This window comes from Helicoverpa zea, chromosome 11, assembly GCF_022581195.2.
Source record: "Helicoverpa zea isolate HzStark_Cry1AcR chromosome 11, ilHelZeax1.1, whole genome shotgun sequence".
Taxonomy (NCBI): domain Eukaryota; kingdom Metazoa; phylum Arthropoda; class Insecta; order Lepidoptera; family Noctuidae; genus Helicoverpa; species Helicoverpa zea.
This window is the reverse complement of record NC_061462.1, coordinates 9,203,813-9,221,861: the sequence shown is the minus strand read 5'-3', so window position 1 is coordinate 9,221,861 and position 18,049 is coordinate 9,203,813. Positions and strand designations below refer to the sequence as shown.

General features: G+C 33.7%; 1 protein-coding gene across 1 annotated transcript in view; it reads right to left on the bottom strand.

The window, feature by feature from the left end:
• Positions 1 to 7,463: 7,463 nt before the first annotated feature.
• The window catches only part of LOC124634416 (insulin-like growth factor-binding protein-like 1), a 48,138-nt gene continuing 37,552 nt past the window's right edge, over positions 7,464 to 18,049 (bottom strand). The window contains exons 2-3 of the mRNA XM_047169989.1: positions 12,826 to 13,071; positions 7,464 to 10,051 (exon numbers count right to left, since the gene is read on the bottom strand). Coding sequence (XP_047025945.1) covers positions 9,943 to 10,051; positions 12,826 to 12,977 — 261 coding nt within the window. The 5' untranslated portion in view covers positions 12,978 to 13,071 and the 3' untranslated portion in view covers positions 7,464 to 9,942. The remainder of the gene's footprint in view (positions 10,052 to 12,825; positions 13,072 to 18,049) is intronic.

Below are 18,049 nucleotides of genomic sequence, written 5' to 3'. Positions count from 1 at the left end.
TTGGATTTTCAGTATATCATTATACCTTCCTCGGAATAAGGATTTTATTAGGTTTTATTGTTCCCCTTTAAAATCCAGGAATTTTATTTTCATGCCAAGAAAAGTTTTATACATGTTAGTATTATTACGATAAACGAAACGCATTCCTAAAACAGACTCACGATTTTGGAGTTACATTTTTTCATACGTTGCTATAGGTTCCTTATGGTGCTTGCAAGGCGGAAAACGAAGATCATCATCATCCTCCGAGCCTTTTCCCAATCATGTTGGGGTCGGCTTCCAGTCTAACCGGATTCAGCTGAGTACCAGTGCTTTACAAGAAGCGACTGCCTATCTGACCTCCTCAACCCAGTAACCCGGGCAACCCGATACCCCTTGGCGGAAAACGAAGATAATTTACTTTTATATTTTTCAAATACAAATCCTTTGTACGTTTCTTTTCACGATTCTTCTAAACCATTGACACGTTTCATCTGAATATTGCCAAATAAAACTGCGACGGGATATTTTAAACGAAACCTGGAAACTGCATGCTGGTAGTTTGAAACGGGCTTCGATTCCGTTTTGTTCCGTTTTATTCTGATTTTTGTGTACTGTGTCAGAACTGGATTTGACAACGTCATGTTGTAGTCCTTTTAAGCATTTACGGGGTGTTTGTAATTGGAAAATATAAAAGATAGATGTGTTGTAAAATATCGTTGTTTTGAAATATAATTTGTTGACTTTCCTGTACCTTATTTAAATATTAACCACTTTAAACTTTGCATATTAAGTCCGCGCCAGCAACTTCAGTAAATTACCCATCTACCCATCATTACTTGGGTCGGATCTCATCAGGCGGCAGTATCATGCGTCCAAGCTCCCCAAATGTAATATAAACTCCGGTGACCCCACATTTTCGCGACCAAACATGATAGATGACGTGCCTATCGCATCGAATTATCGCATCCAACACAAACAACGTTAGGGCCCGAAACATCATTATGGATCCCAAGATCATGTAACCAGGAGAAGATTTATATGAGGTATATCCATATTTGATAAGGTTGACATACATTGATCTTGTGGTCAACGCCTCTTATGTAGTTTCGAAATTGGAATTTATAAGGAACAGCAATCAAAGTAGATATTTCTACCATAGAAAAAAAAAAAAACAAAATCTGATTTGACTCCTTGACATTGCTAGGAATATAATATAAATAGGATGTGGTGATAGGGCGTTTTGGGACTGTCTTTTGTTTTTGTCGATCAAAAACTGCTGATTATTATATCCAGCTTAATATGAATAAAGTTTGTGAGTTTGAGTTTGAATTATTAGGTAAATACTTTGTCATCAAACGACGGACATGTTAATTGCGAAATTACTAAGAATCGAAATGGTTAAAACATTTTTTAGCCTACTGACGTTTGAAAAACTTCTCTTAAAGAACAATAAATACTTGGTTTCTAAGAAGCGTAAAGGTTATTTCGAGTAACATTTTCGTTTCCCAAGTATTTTCAACTAATGAGTGTGTGATCGTAAAAGACGTACGCATTACCTGAAGAAAATGTCAAGTGTTGGAGAAAATTTCCGATAATAACAACGAACGTTCACTGGTTCAAGGATCTGTTTATAGACATTTTTGGGAGAGGGTACTTCACATTTTGATTATATTTTATGATAATTCTTTTTTCTTAGGAATGAGGATAAATTAAATGAGGTGTGTTGTGTTTCCGGAAGAACAATGTTTGACTTGTGAGTAAATGATTTGAATATCAAAATATAACTGTACTTTGATGACGGTAGGTCGAAAGTTTCGTTGCAAAAACGTTTCAAGACATTTCAAACGCAGTTAGCTATTGTTTGTCAAAGTAAATTATCAAGAATAGTGTGTGTGTAATAAGAGATAAAAGTGTAAATTCTTATCCAATTTCAACAACAAAATATTCCTAATCTACAATTTGTATTTATAGCCAACAGTCCTCTGTGGTATAATCATCGGCACGAATCTTGAGCGCTGACTTTTACCTGCGCAGAAGTAAATTATTGGGTCCCTTTTGTGGTATGAAGTGAGGCGCGGGGGCGGGCTAAAGCAGTGATTGGCCCGCAACGCATCGCGTCATAGCCATCACTCGGGATTGGTTCTTTGCTAATAAATCACTTCTGCGCAGATGAAGGTCAGCGCTCAAGATTCGTGCCGATAACTTTAAGTACTTAGAAATAAAGATGTAATTCCAATAGCATATTACATAAGTGTAATGACACTAATGGCTCCCAGGGGCCTTTCAGGACGAATATCTCAGTAAACCGTGAGATCAATCCCCAACAGTCGGATTGCGTTACACAAATCTGTGCAGATGAGGGAAAAATATCAACTATTTACTACAAAAGTCTTCCGATCCATTGGTCTTGTAGGCTGAGATTACGTTAATCTATACTAATGTGAAGAGGTACAGTTTCTGTGTTTGTAACATTTTAATAAGTAATTTCTGGACTTGCTGAGTTCAGTTCTAAATATTATTTTGCCTACATTATTTGTGGCTGATATACTGAGATGATGATGATGATGATGATTTCTCAACTGAGAATGCATACTTTATGAATTAGTTTAATTGATTTGTACCTCTACTTAAGAATAAGTACCCTAGAGTAAAAGTTTATTCAACCATAAAGTTCAGGATTCTCCACAAAATCACTCTGTAGAACCAAATTAGCGAAGAGTGTCGCATCTATTCCTAGAAGTTGTTTCCATATTAGATCCTCAAAGGTATAGTTAGCATACATAACCCACCTCTACCTTACAAATACATACAAGTCCTTTGGTTGAGACCACTTGAGATATTAGCTGCATAATGTCTTTATGTACCTTTTGCATATGTTTGCAAGCTTTTTAGAAAATTTAATGATTTATATATATATATATTTTTTGTAAATTAGGTACATGTCTCCCGTTTTTCAACCATATCGCGTTGCAACTTCTTCGCAACGTCGGATAAAAAGTCTCCAGAGTATCACTATTACTATTCCATCCACCTTTTTTAATACTCCTCCGAAAAAATCATCTTCATTAGTTCAGCCTTAAAAATATATCTAAAGTACAAAAATCTTGTTATTTGCAACACTATTTAAGTAATTGTGGCAAAGAACAGCATCATTTGACTGCTTTTGAACTAAATTCGAAGGTAACATAAGATACATAACTTTTTTAAATGAGAAATCAAACTTCATGTACCAGCGCGGTAACTACAAGATACGAACCTAGTAATGTTTCCTCAACGAGATAGTTTCGAAAAGCGAAACTATTTTCACCGTGTGATCACTTCTTAGAAATCGTAAACTAGAATCGAATCAAATCATATGATTTATTATGTAAATAGTCTCATCGACCTCCCCATGGGTTTACGGGTTTATTTGATTCCGTATCTCTCGTATCTCGATGGGTATTTACACATCCATCCCCGTTCTAACGTTATTTGGGTCGTGAGATGTAAATATGTGCATAATGCTATGTATTTACTACCTGAAGGGTTCTATAAATACCTTTTTACCTTTGAGACAAGAAACAGTTGGAATCATAAAAATATAATAAGCTTAAAATACTTATCATAGTATACGCCCACAATATTTAAAATATATTACGTAGCAAATAAACATAATTAAATTCATAAAGCAAAACAAATTCCAAGAATTTTCAAATAAAGAGCGGAACTTTTCTCACAAAATTATCTACAAAACAATGAAATATACATAGGCATATTTTACCTCCAAAGATGGAACGTAAGATACGTTACAATACTCGTCGTATCGTCGCAAATAATCGGCAATGTTGGAAAGACGTACGTTTGTCAGTAAATTTCCACATTCTCATACATAATATTGAGCGACATTATGAGGCCATATTTTACTGAACGAATTACTCAATATCTGTCGGATATGTATGCCGTATATTAAGTATACGGCCTCTCTAGATACATATACGAGTTGCAAGTGAATTTCAAAGTCATTACGTGCATTATTAACAAGATCAAGGCGTGTGCTCGTAACAGGTGTTCTTGGCTAACATACTGAGTGTTACAAGCTGCAAATATATTATTTACTTGCGGTTTTCCTCACGCTATGATTTTTTCACACATTGTGGTTCAGCGATGGGAAAAGAGAAGCCAATAATGTGTATATTGGAATGTTTTAAGTCGCAAAAGATGCTACTGGAATATTAGTCTTGTAATTTTGTCTACACATACTTATTTTTATTATTTTCAAACTTTGACTTACCTGATTAGGTCACAGGTTAAAAAAATCTGATCCTGCCCGGATTTTTTCAATGCGGTCACCAGACCAAAAACTTTGTAAGTGGATAAAAACACAGACTTCACACAGCTACCGATGTATAGAAAACATGTCTGGTACCTAAAAGTACGTAGCGTTACGTCTAGAAAAAATGCTAATATTAAGCTATTGGTTCCCCAGCGTGTCGTTGTAGAAAATCTTTCGCCAGCATCGTGAAAATACTCTCAGTCCTCGTTACATTATCAGATTATTTTCTGAATTTCATTTACATTTCTAACACATATTTGTGCCTACTTATTCTTTTTTAGGAAATAATTTTCTTTTAAATATTTCGAGAGGTAGTCTACTGTTGCTAAGGTAGACTGAAATCTACATCACAATCACAATCTTGAGTTTAAAATCTTTTAGTTTTGGTTTCTGAAGTGCCAAATCTTTACTTAAACAAAGCCTCTTTTATTGCCCATCTGCTAAGAAGCAAGAATTCCACTGGACTGTGTTGTTTCAACTATCAGTGTTTTAGTTCGTTAATTGAGCTTTGATACATTTGATGCAGGATGTTTTGCCTTTATTTATTATATGTTCACTATTGAATATTTTTCATACTTAGGTACTAGAATACACCATTCCATGCTTCATTCCATTTATAACATTTCCTGATTCTACGAATCCGAAAGCTCTACCAGTTGATTCTTCTCGGCAATAAACACGGCTTTCAACTACAAGCCGGGCTTTTACCTTTAAAATATGGCTCTGTAAAATTTTACTGCGCTTTTAACTGCCAGCCCGCCGATACGTAACCGCGACCTCATGTCAAAACAATGTTCCAAAGTACGGCAAAATGAAGATTACAATTTACCCCGGTTAAAAATGGGCGCTTAATTTAATTTTATGAATTTATCTCGTGCATACAGAGAATTTGTTATGACATTACCTTCTCATTTCATTATTATCGTGCCTTTATGGTAATTAATTTGTGGTTGATTTGTGCTGAAGCATGTTACTACAAATTACGAATATCGGCTCTCGAGGGAGGTGTTTGGCGCAAAAAAAAAAAAACAGTGAACCTCTTTTGTTCAGACCTAACTTTCCAAAACGCTCTTTCATCCTAATAAGGTGAAAATATTCGGTAAGTATTCTTCCCTGAAATAGTCGTATTTTCAAAATTTCATACAGGTAGATGTTCCTCCCCAGGGATCAGGTAATCTGTAAATAGCCTCAACGACTCCCATGGGTCCGGATGGGGTAGTCTAATCTCACTTCATCTCAGCTAAGAATCACCCGGCAACAAATCTTCACTTATCTTTTTATCAGTATTTAATATACATTAACATAAGTAACGAGTATTTACTTAATGAACCTTTTACAATTTTCTTTAATTTACAACAAGCCTTTGAGCCTTAAGTAAATAACGTTAAAGTTAATGAATGTAAAATTATTACAATTTTGACAGTAATTTTATCCTGAAATTAAAATAAAGATGAATTGGTCTATAATTTAAATTCGAATTCAAATTTTGCCTTTCATGTTCACTTTCAGCCAGCATATTTGTGTGTTTATACTTACATCACTTTAATACGTACGTTGTTTTTCATTCAGTCAATAAAATTATCGATATTACCAATGAAATATTAAATTATTTAGTTTTGAATGGCAATATTAATTTATCAGTTCTTAAACTGGCTATTTTGTTTTCACACTATGATAGGAATCGCAATAAAGTGTTCGAAGATAGTGATAGAGATGTTAAGTGTTAATAGGTAGTTTATGACCAACGCCGACGTGAGACATAAACCACGCAAAGTTTTTACGATATACCGATCTCGAGTATCTTGACATGTTTATGGCTTTATCTCGAGGAAGGTCGAGGAAACTTCTCCAGAAGTTTCTCTCTCATAATTAAAATATGAAAAAGAAAAAAGTATTTATGTTGAAATGATAACGAAACCTTCAAACGGTCTAAGAGTAGAACAAAATTCTTGACCTACAATTTGCTTAAATTGTAAATGTCCATGGCCGGGATAATTTCTTATCATCCAATATTCAACTGCTGGTTCTCCCTTCATCCCTTAAAAAGTACTTTATGAAGTAAGACGTAGAACTATGTGGCTATAAAATGAATTCCAAATACATATAGTATGTATTTTATTTTTCAGGACAAAAAAGTCACAGAGCCAGGTGACATTCCAGATGAAATCAATTATTTGATTGCGTTCTAAACCGCAAATAATTTTGACTCAAGCAGAACACTCGAACATGGTTTAAATTTTTTACCTACAAAGGTAAAACCTCTAAAGTTATGTGCCTCCATACCTATGTAAGTGTAAAAAAAGTTTTATTCCAATTTACCAATTCATCTTAATAATATTCAAGAGCGGTATTGAATGTTTGCACCTCAAATCAAAAACCTCAAAGGCCGATTTTTTGTGCAGCTTAATTTTCAAGGGAATATAGCATTTTTGAACTGACTGACAGAACTGTCAACTGCACCAAAAATTGCTCGACCATACATAGGCTGTTGATAACCAACATCGAGAATATCAACTTCCAGTAATGCCAACTCATCAAAAATACTGACATCACATTTTGAATTTCGATTTTCGAATTCGATGTGAATATTTTCAGTCCGATTCTCTTCATTCGCACGCCACACACGTATGCATATGAAGACGAGCATGTAAAAATACTTTCTGAATTCAACGTAATATGATTTCGCATTGAAATACATACATTTCAGAGAGAGTTGAATGCAAATGTTTATAATTTACGCCATTGATAGCGGCTTGTAACACTTCCGTGATGTTGCAACTAGGAGTGAATAAAATGTGAATAAAATGTGCTAATGAATGCAATTTTGAAAGTCGTATTCAGCAAACTGAAATATTTTGCGATGGTGTTTTAGAGATTATGTTAGTTGAGTATCTATTCAACTTATTTTGCTCTATTATCCCACGAAGACATTCTACGGATGAGTATGATACATATTACGATGATACGTTGAAGACCTAATTTTTACTATGGTGCCAAATAAAAACCAAACAGCCTAGAACAGACCACCATTGATTTGTCTGTTGCGATATGTTTATTGGTAATATCTTTGGACAAAATTAATTATGTTACGTACAAAAACTGCAATAGTCAGTAGCTTTGATAGACATGCTACTGATCGAAGGTTACAAGGAACATTAAAACAAACATGGAACAGATTTTTAACTTATTTATTCAATATGTGCACAGTTAACGAGTAGCTCTGAATTATTTATACAACTTATAATATAGTTACTCAATATTCAGGTTACATTTTCGTTTAGACACGCTAGAGCTGACTCCTAAAATTAGCGAACTAAATCGATGAGGTGTCTGGATTCAGATCATTATTCTCGTCGCCGCATCGGAAAAGGTCACAACGGTAATTAAAGCAAAGACTTGATATAGGTACTATTTTCAATTTCATTGATCAACATAATTATGACGTCATCAATTTAATAGGATTCCTTTTTGAGGTACGTTTTGAAAGCAAGCTGCCGAATGCTCGTGCCGACTGCATTTTCCGCGACTGCATAAAAACGTCCGCACCTGCATTGCACTACTACTGGTTTGTATGTATTTATATGAAAACATTTCGTTATCATGCAGTCACTGCAAGTACTGTCGGCAGTTGCAGTCGGCAGCTAAGTAGTGTTCAAAACTCACCTTTATCCTGTATAGAATAATTCTTACTTCAGAAACCAAGTACATGTTCGAATAGTCTAAATAAAATAGAATCGAATATAAAAAAACTAAATGGCAGTTTCATTTGTTTTTGATTACAGACTATGAAACCTTACGACCAGCGATTTTTTCACAAATCGCTTTACAATAATATTTTTTTAGTGTCATGGAGAATAACTAAGGCAAAATTACATTTTGATCGAAAGTGATTTTTCTTTCCACGTGAAAATATATTACACGAGCCGTCTGCAGGGAAATTCAAGATGGCGAAAGTTCTAATTTCAAAGCCTTGGGTATTGGAAACTGAAAATTGCTTCTCAACTTATTGTAACTTAATATACAGATCATATTTAAGTATCAGGTAATGTTCACAGGTCCAATACAAAAAGTTGGGATACCAGAAACATTTTGCAAATCATTACTATCAGCTATATTTTAGGCTCTATTCACACTGCAGCGATACTTATAAATATTTGTTTTACGATACGACGGTTTGGATGACAAAAAAGTACTTACAATTTGATAAAAAAAAAACCTTTAAATAATAAACATTTCAGCTTAGAGTCGTATAGCGTTATAAATATGAAATATACATTTTGATTGAATTCATGGGGTACTTATTTCTAGAACCGTTTATTCCAGTATGCCAGTTACAAACCTATGTATCTAAATATACATACAAGATAAAAATGCTATTCAGACCATATTTACAGAACTAAGAAATTTTAATACGTACATTTATCAACTTAATTCTACATGTAACCTGGAAGCACACAGAAATATAGATAGATACACTATAATTTTAACATCGTTTTATACAAATGTCATTTAATAATGGTTTTTTTTTCATAAATAATATTTTTTGCCATTAATTGTCTATGGTCAGATAACTGCAACATTTATTACGTAAGTATTCTAATTTTGAATGTTTAAATGAACGTTTTTATTAGTTTTAATTTATTTACAATTTGCGCACTGCAAACTTAGATATAAGCAAGTCCATTGGAGCATGTCTGACAACTTAACCCAGAAATAGTAGTACATTTTTACTTACATTTAATTATTTATTCGTTTTAGAATTTTTATTTTTATTAATTTTACATACAAAAATATTTTCCAATTCGGTTCTTCCACCCACTTCCTTCATCGATATTATCTTTTAATAATAGCATTTAATTAATCAGACATGCTCTATTGGAAAGGGTTCATTAATTAATATGTAATTACAAAATATCATTACCAACATTTTACAGACATAATTTTAACGATGGCAAATTAATCATTTAATTAAAGCACGTACTTATTCCACGCTCGGGTTCACCAATGATTAAAGAAAATCTTAAAATAAGATTTAACGTACGGCAGAGAAAATAATGTTCTATATATTTAATGGAATTATATTACTTAGGCGTTTACCGAGAATCCTTTCGGGTTCACGTTTCACAGAGAAAGTTGTAACACAATACCTTTTGTCCGTATGTAACAACACATTAGCTGTTTATGTAACACGTCGAAACTTTTCCGATACATCATCAGATATAAAAGTACCGACGTGACACAAAAAAGAACATTCGAACATAATGAACAAAGCGAATCGGTAAAAAGATTACGTAATATTCCAGAAAAAGTATTTTGTCTGACGTCGTTAAATTCAAAAACCTTCACGCAGCTGAATGAATGTATTACGAATGAAAAGCACAAAGATCTCGATTTAATCGCGCCTCCCTCGGGTTAGGGGCATTAAAATGAAATTTGCGCTCGTTCAAGAAAATAATCTTTGGAACATATCGACATAGTAACAATACTCGTTCGTAATGTCTCTGTTACAAACGCATGCATTTTATTGTCACCCAATATGAAGCTTCGGCGTCTAGTTCCGCATGGTCCTCTCGTTGGCTACGTTGTCAGAGATATGTATTGTTTCTATCAACACTATACACATATATTACAGGTGAGTACACTTTCGTTCACGTTATTGGGGTGCACGACCCGTCCATACACTTGAGTCCCGGCTCACATGTCCCACTAAACCCGCCGCAGTCCTCTCCTAACGTCCTCGCGCATACTTTACAGCATCTGGAAAAATAAACTCGTCTTAAATTTCGTTATCCGTGCTAGGCACTTTTTTGTGCACTTAGGTGTAATCGTTTTCTCCCTTGTGGTGAGATAAATCTGTTCAATTTTTCCACAGTTATACTGTTCATTCATTCATGATAATGAGTTCTGGTTGTTGCTAGGGAGTTTATGACGCCATTTCTTTCCATCTTATAGGCTAAGAAATCGTGAGGGGTGGGCGTTTTGGGAGATCATATATTTTTTAAATTTATTTACTTGTGTAAGTTCTGAGGCTAATTTAGGTAATGTTAGCCTATGTTAGAAGCGATGTGGATATTCTGTATAAAATATTCGATACTATATTTAAACAAAATAAATGTCAAACGATCAAGTGTAAGCTACAATTAAAGTAATTATGTCGAAGCAAAAATACTCCAACATTACAAAAATCTAAAATTATCTCAAGAGTCCTCATCGAACCAATCACGACCCAATAAACTGTAATATTTATCCGCTAAAAAGTCAAAGAGACCAAACTTGAAAATTGCTTTTGGATTTTTGTTTGTATTTATAAATCGGTGGTGAGCAAGTTCCTCGGGTCTCAGTAATTGCATTAGCCGGCCGACTTCCCTATTTTTGAAGATCACGGACAAACTTTCACTAAGTGGATCAGCCCTCGGCGAAGCAAGAAAAGTTTTTTGGTAAAAGCCAACGTAATTACCTGAAGATAGAGATTTTGCGTCATAGACTAATTTGGTACAGGATATAATATCTTTGTGGTAGCGTAATGTACTTTTATCGGTTATTGGATTCGTTTTACTATAATTAAAGATCTCCATCTTTGGACAAGAAAACCGATGGACTAGCTGTTTATGGCATCTACATTTTTTCATCAATGTTACTGATATCTCAGTAAATGTTGCAGCAGAAATATGTCTGGTTCAATAACTTAATAAAACGGCAACAAGTTAAGTACATTTTGTTTCTTCTTCCAGTGAACTATTAAAAATAGCCTATTGACCTACTTCTGAGGCTATGTCCCCGCAGTAAAGATATCGAACAAGTTGCTCTACTTGCAACTATATTCATTTGATGTCGACTGATAAGGTGCTCAATTTTCCACTTACATAGAAATAAAATGTAATTTCTGATAGACTGAAATGAACCTACGAGATATTATGTCTAATTAAACCTACATAAAAGTTGGTTTATGTTTTAACAACTAACTAGAACAAAGGTTTATAGTCTGCTAATGTAGGCATCATCATCTGTTTAGCCTTTTCTCAACTATGTTGGAGACGGTTGTATACAGAAATACCTACTTCTGTCAGAAGTAAGTTAGACAAGAAGTTTAACATTAAAATACCAATTTATGCTGGAATAAGATAGGTAAGATAAGATATTAAAATTACATTTCAGAAAATAAAATTGACCAGTAAATATTTCTGTATTTCACAGTGAACGAATCGTTGGAAAAAGCTTATCTCTTCATGTATTTCTAAACGTTTCTCTTGTACATTTTTCACACAAATCCTATCCCACGTTCGACCATTTTGTTTCGTACATCTGCGGGATAAAGGGCTTGTCTAAATAAAATATTTGATTCAAACGTGTCAGTAGCTGGTCTTCATATTTTGTAACATTCAAAGTTTATAAAATTTTCAAACAATTGAAAGAAATATCATGGATTCTCTGTGCAGCTTACCACATCAAAATACGTTGTCATGGTATTAAATATGTTTGTATATTTAATGACGTAAATTGAAAACTTTTCATTGAAAACGTAGATACGGATACATTTAAAATTATTATTCAATAAATACACCATTAAACAAGCAAGTAAATTCAAATAGCTCCGATTACACCGCTCACGCTTGAGAGATTTTATGTTCTGGATTTTATTTTATCATATATTTTTATGCAGTTTACAGCAAGGTAAGAGGAAAACAAACAAATTCGTAGATTTTTTTCAAGTCTGCGGATATGGAATCTTAAATGCCAAGTCTATTTAATTTATTTTTTGTAACTCGATAGAATAATAACAATGGTAAGATTACGTTTGGCACAATAATACTATGTACGAAATATTTTTCTTTTACAAATAACAATTTTGCTACTCGTAACAAATCCTTCAACAATAGTAAATAATAACCTGAAATTCTTATCATTGTTTCAAAAAAAAACACGAACCCAGCCCTTCCATTATCTCCGAGCTGTGTTTAAGAACCTTTAAAAGCGTACTTATAAAATAGAGTTCTTTTATTATAATTATTAAGTGCTTCTTTCCTTCTTAAGAGCTAAAAATTTAAGAACAACTGAAATGAAAGGGGTAAAAGTCGAAAGGACATGGCTGGCAAGAGGTTTGAGCAAAAAGTTTTCACGTCTAAGCGTTTTCGCTCGGTTGAAACTTGAAACATTTATTGGTTACTTTTAATTAATTAGTTTAGTAATCTGAGAGAACGTATCTAATTACTTTAATTTAAGATTAATTTGACACTAACCAAATAATTAGCGAGAGATAAATGTTCGACCTTTGGGTTAGAATGAAAAAAATAATGATGATAAATTGAATGTTTTGCAAGGCATAAAAGTTATAAGATTTGAGCCAAGTTTTTCAAGAACTAGTTTCTTTTATTCTATTGAAATACATTCAGAAAGCTGAGAATAAAATAATGATGTCGAGATTATTTCCAGAAACTAACGATTTCGAATGTCTATATTATGCTACTAAAATAAAAATGATAAGCTTTATAATAGGTAGGTACTCGCGAAACTGAAGGTCAACATTTTCTCACCTGCACGGATCCCAAACCACGATCCCCATGCCTGGACAGCCACTAGGCTCCAACACCTCGCACTCCCTGGGGTTGCAGACGCAGTCCCAGCCGCGTACTGCCCCCACTACCGCCACCAACGCCACCATCGCCAGCCAACTGCCCCTGCTCATGCTGAGCACATCACCATGCGAGGACACTGCTATAGTGTGATGAGCCCATAGTTGCGCCTTTGCCTTTCAAGTTCGTTGGCTGGATGTGCGCATTCTGGAACAATTGAGAAGTATGGTTAGTTGTGAAGAGATTTTAGGTTACAAGGATAGACTAGAAAATGACGTGAGAAAAAAATATCGAACAGTCATTTCAGAGAACAACGTCTTGCTTAAATAAGTACAAAACATTCTGTAATCTGTACAGCTAGGAAAAAAAAAATTAACATTAAGAAAATAAATGCATTCTGAAACCATGAAAGGCTAGTGATGTGATTTTTTTCACATCGGAATAATAACTTCGTAGAACTACAGCTTCTTAAAGTAACTTCAAACATTAATTTAAAGAGCACAAAATAAAATGATGTTAATAAAATAACGTAAACTACATAAAATTAATTGAAAAACGTGTCGGGAAATTTGTTGAGATTCCGTAACAGTTCTAGTAATTTATAATTATCAAACTTATCGGCCTCATATTTGCGTTATATAAATTGAAAACGGATAATAAATCGTTTTAATTATTAACAGCTAAGTATAAGCTGGAGATTTATTTACAGAAAATGGAAATCCATTAACGTAGGTCCATTTAGCAAACGCCATGGCACCGAAGGGTTTCCTTGAACCAGTCAAACCTACTCCTTTTAGTCTCTTAATATAATATTACTTCAAAGAGATTAAATAACACCAACGCGATAAGCTAGCAAACCCTCCCATTGAAACAATTTAATTTCGAATACAAATACTTAAATTTCAGAAGCCATTGAATCAACTCAGATCGAAGTTAATGTTTAATTACAATGGTTCAATTGAAAATGTAACCTTGACTTTTAGATATTATGTATTAAGCCTTTGAGTCTAGCGTATATTATATACTTATATACCTAATCTTGGACCACATACCTACATAGTTTGGAGCCCGAAAAAGCACACAGATTACTTTTTACTTTGTTGTGTATATCGTATTCACTCTTTCTCAGAATCCGTTAATAGATAGAATTAACTGGCAAGTAGATATATAAAAAATATATAGTTCCAAAAGATGCCTATTTCATTAGTTTTTATTTTATTTCTTTGTAAAGTATTCTCTTAGTTATTAACTCTAGGTCAAACTCACTAAAACCAAAAAGTATCTATGAACTTACTTTTATAACTGGCATCATAAATTGTGAAGCATATTTCGGCTGTAGGTACATTTCAAAAGCCATCTAACGTAACATTATACCTAAAGTTACAATTGAAAACTTCGAAGTGCAAATAGAAGTTAATAGGGGCTCACAAACTGGTGAACTTTAACTACAGCGTATTAATTAGAAATATAACTTTGATACACATCGACGTAACTTTGAAACTTGCAGCTCTGATATTTACCTTGACTCGATTCCTGCTCGACTTTTTGTTTGATTTCATATCGTTTACAATTTGTTTTTGATGTTTTGTACTTGGGTTGATATTTTTCTTACTGGTAATATCATTACATCAATATTACTCTTTATTGTGGCTGTCTGTATGCTAGAGTTAACCCAAAAAAACTATTGAACGAAAGCTGATAACGGGAATTGTGAGAAAAATACTGAAATATTTTTAATGAATTACTTCATCTATTCCATGGAGTAGGTAATTATATAATTTACCATATTTTATGAAAGCGGGATAGGTCACCAATAGGATATTGATATATGTATGAATATGATTATTGTAACACAATATAAGTATTATGTATATTTCTTTTGCAGACATTTATTTCAAAACCTTTAGAAGTTGGACAGTGTATGGAATAAGAAAACATACTGCGCCGACCCCAAATAAAAAAATGGGATAAAGTCAGATGGATGACGATATTTCAAAATTTTCAGATCTAGAACTTTCACTAAGCTTTGAAAGATGTACGAAACTTTATCATCCTTTGATATATTACGATCTCGTTCACTTGCGGTGGTATTTGAATAGTGCTTTCATTTATTTCGATTTAATCAGCAAAAGTGTCCCGATATCTGCCGAACCCACAAATAGATTTCCAATCGTCCTTTACAGCAAGGCTTTACGACCTACTTTGTCTGCGTTTTCGAGTTGGAAATTCGTCAACTATTTTATAAATATTGGGTACACTCCCGGTAGGCAGCGATGAGGAGGAGTTTTTTGATGCAATTTTTTAAATATTTTTATTTATATTAAGTGTTTATATTAGGTAATAAGTTAGTTGTATGTTGTATATATATTTATTATTAAGTTATTGTAAAAAGTTATTTGTAAATAAAAACTATCTTATTGTCAAAGTAAAAAAAAAAAAAAAAAAAAAAAAAAAAAAAAAAAAAAAAAAAAAAAAAAAAAAATAGAAAAGCAAATAATGTAAAAGAATATAATATACACTTTTAAGTATGGTACTTAATGTTTTTAAATTTCAATTACTTGTATTGACCACTTCATTGTTTATGATGCAAACAAAAGTCATACAATCGGTGTATCATATATGACTCATGGGACAGGGAAGTTAAGTTATTAAGCTACTGATATGTATGTGTGTGTGTGTGTGTGTGTGTGTGTGTGTGTGTGTGTGTGTGTGTGTGTGTGTGTGTGTGTGTGAAAAATTGAACTTATTATTGAATCAATAATCTTGATTAGATCTTAAAAACAGGTAGCCAAGGTTATCTAACGAAACAATTTAGAGAATCCCAGAAAGTATTTATTCTTTACTTTAAAATATATCTCATTCCGTTATCCTCAGGGACACGTAAGCAAACGTCCGTTGTCACCTGCAAATATTTTCATAACATCTCTACACAAAGAGTTCTTCAAAGGAAATGTCGAGAATTCTTTTGTTTCACTTTTGCTCACTGATAGACAGACATTGTGATTGTGACCTAATTCTTGCCTTTTCTTACAATATTGTAAAGATTGTATATAGTTTTTGGCTGTACAATACATAACATGAAATTAATATAAAATGGATATTTGTAAGTACTGGGTGAATTCATAAAATTAAACACCGACACCTGCCTAGATAAGACCTAAAAATAAATGCCAAATCGGTACGGCAACCATTAAATTTAACAATATAATACTAAACCGTGCCATCATTATAATTCGCGTCGATACACACGAATAAATGTCAAACGCGCTCCCAATTTAGCCGCATTAAATCGGTGTACACTACAGTTGCTATGATCGAGTGCTTCAAGTTGGAATCGATACTCGTAACTATCGCTAAGTACATTCGATTCTGTTAATGTTCGCTCGTTCATCAGAAGTTGATTTTTATTAGCGGTTCGGCTCCTCGACTCGAAGCCGCCGAGGCGATTATCGATGGGAGCCACCCACGGCTATCAGAATGAACCCATTTGTCTGAGACCAGTCGTTTGCCAATTCACGTCCAACTATTTTCTCTTTGTGCTGAACTAAAGAATTTCTCGGTGGTCCCATGCTGCTTCGATTAATTACTGACATCTGATATGTGGTGCCATTTTTGGATAATTTGTTTAAATGAGCAAAAATTACAATTACGTTTGTAACCGATGTCAATGTAATTAAATAAATTAGCAATCGAATTTGTCAAATTGGTGATAGCCACTAATGAATTCAATTAATAATGTTCGATTTTACATTCAATGATGATATTTTTTGTCATAATAATTTATTTAAATAATTGTTTTGTCAAAATACTCTCAATAACCTCTGACTGCGCGAAAGGTTTTAATTCAATAATGTTAACCAATCAAATGTTGAAGCATCGCTTGGCAACTACTGAGAAACTATAAGTTATACATACATATCCACGTATTTTGTTGCCAAGCAAAGCCTTTCTCAAGTTGCTATATTTAGAACAATTAGAATAATTACACGTAGATGAATCTCTGTCTCCGTCTGAAACATCTGCATAATATTACTTCAAAGGCAGAGTCCCGAATAGAAGTGATGGGCGAGTGAGTTTGAATGGGCCTCAGGCCTCAAGCCTTGCCAGCAAGACGAGTAGCAGCTGGTATTCATCGTCCGAGTTACTGCCAAACTCGTGTACCTATAAACGCAGACTTTATGACTCAAACTAAATCAGCCACGATTGAATTTATTGTTACTACGCTTTGGCAGCCTCAACGTCAAAGGTAGTTTAATTTTAGTTCTGGAATTTTATAATAAAATTCATGTAACGATGAAAAATATAATAAAGATGGTACGTTACAAATCTGGGTCGGTATGTTGTGCTAAAAATACTCTTACGTAGTTGAAGTGCTCTTAAATGTTCGCTACGCGTAGACGATACGGTGTAGCACCCGTGATGGTGCTACGTGAATATGATTTTCAAAATGTTTGCATAAAAAGTATGAGGAGATAAATATTCATGTTGCGTTTATTTGAAGTAGAAAATATGTGTTTCACATAGCATTTGTTTTGGTTTATAAATGGTTACAATACGGTCAGGTGGGCAGAGCTTCTTTTAGATGTAAAGTTGACCACAAGCAGCAACTTCAGTTCTTATGTACTGACAAATGCGTTCACATACTCTCTATTCTATTTTTATGTGTTACTTATGTTCTGGGGCGCTTGCTTGATCATCATCACGCATAACGCATAACGTATAACATTACGCATGTACTTACTTCAAGCTATGATTTAGAGATTATATAATATGTAATACAATGATGTACTAACAAGATTTACCCACATTGTCAGTTGCACACATTGCAACAGAAGCCGGGAGACATCACATAACTAATGCTGCACCTATAACCTCATTTAGCGCGAGCCGCGGCGCAATCAATCACGCGTGGCCTTAATAATGTCACGCTGTTTCTCCTTGCTATTGATATTGACTTGTTTTGTCAGGACTTGTCTTGAGAGATGACGTTTCTAGAAATATTTCATTGATAATCGTATTAAAATAACGTAGTTATGTGATGAATATTGCATTGTTATTATGTGCTTCCTTAGCCTTTACATTGTGTTGTAGTTTTAATTTAAATTGTTTCAGTACTTTGAGCCTGAAAGTGCGACAAACACACTGAATTACTTTCGCATCTTTGTACCTATAATAAAAGTGGATA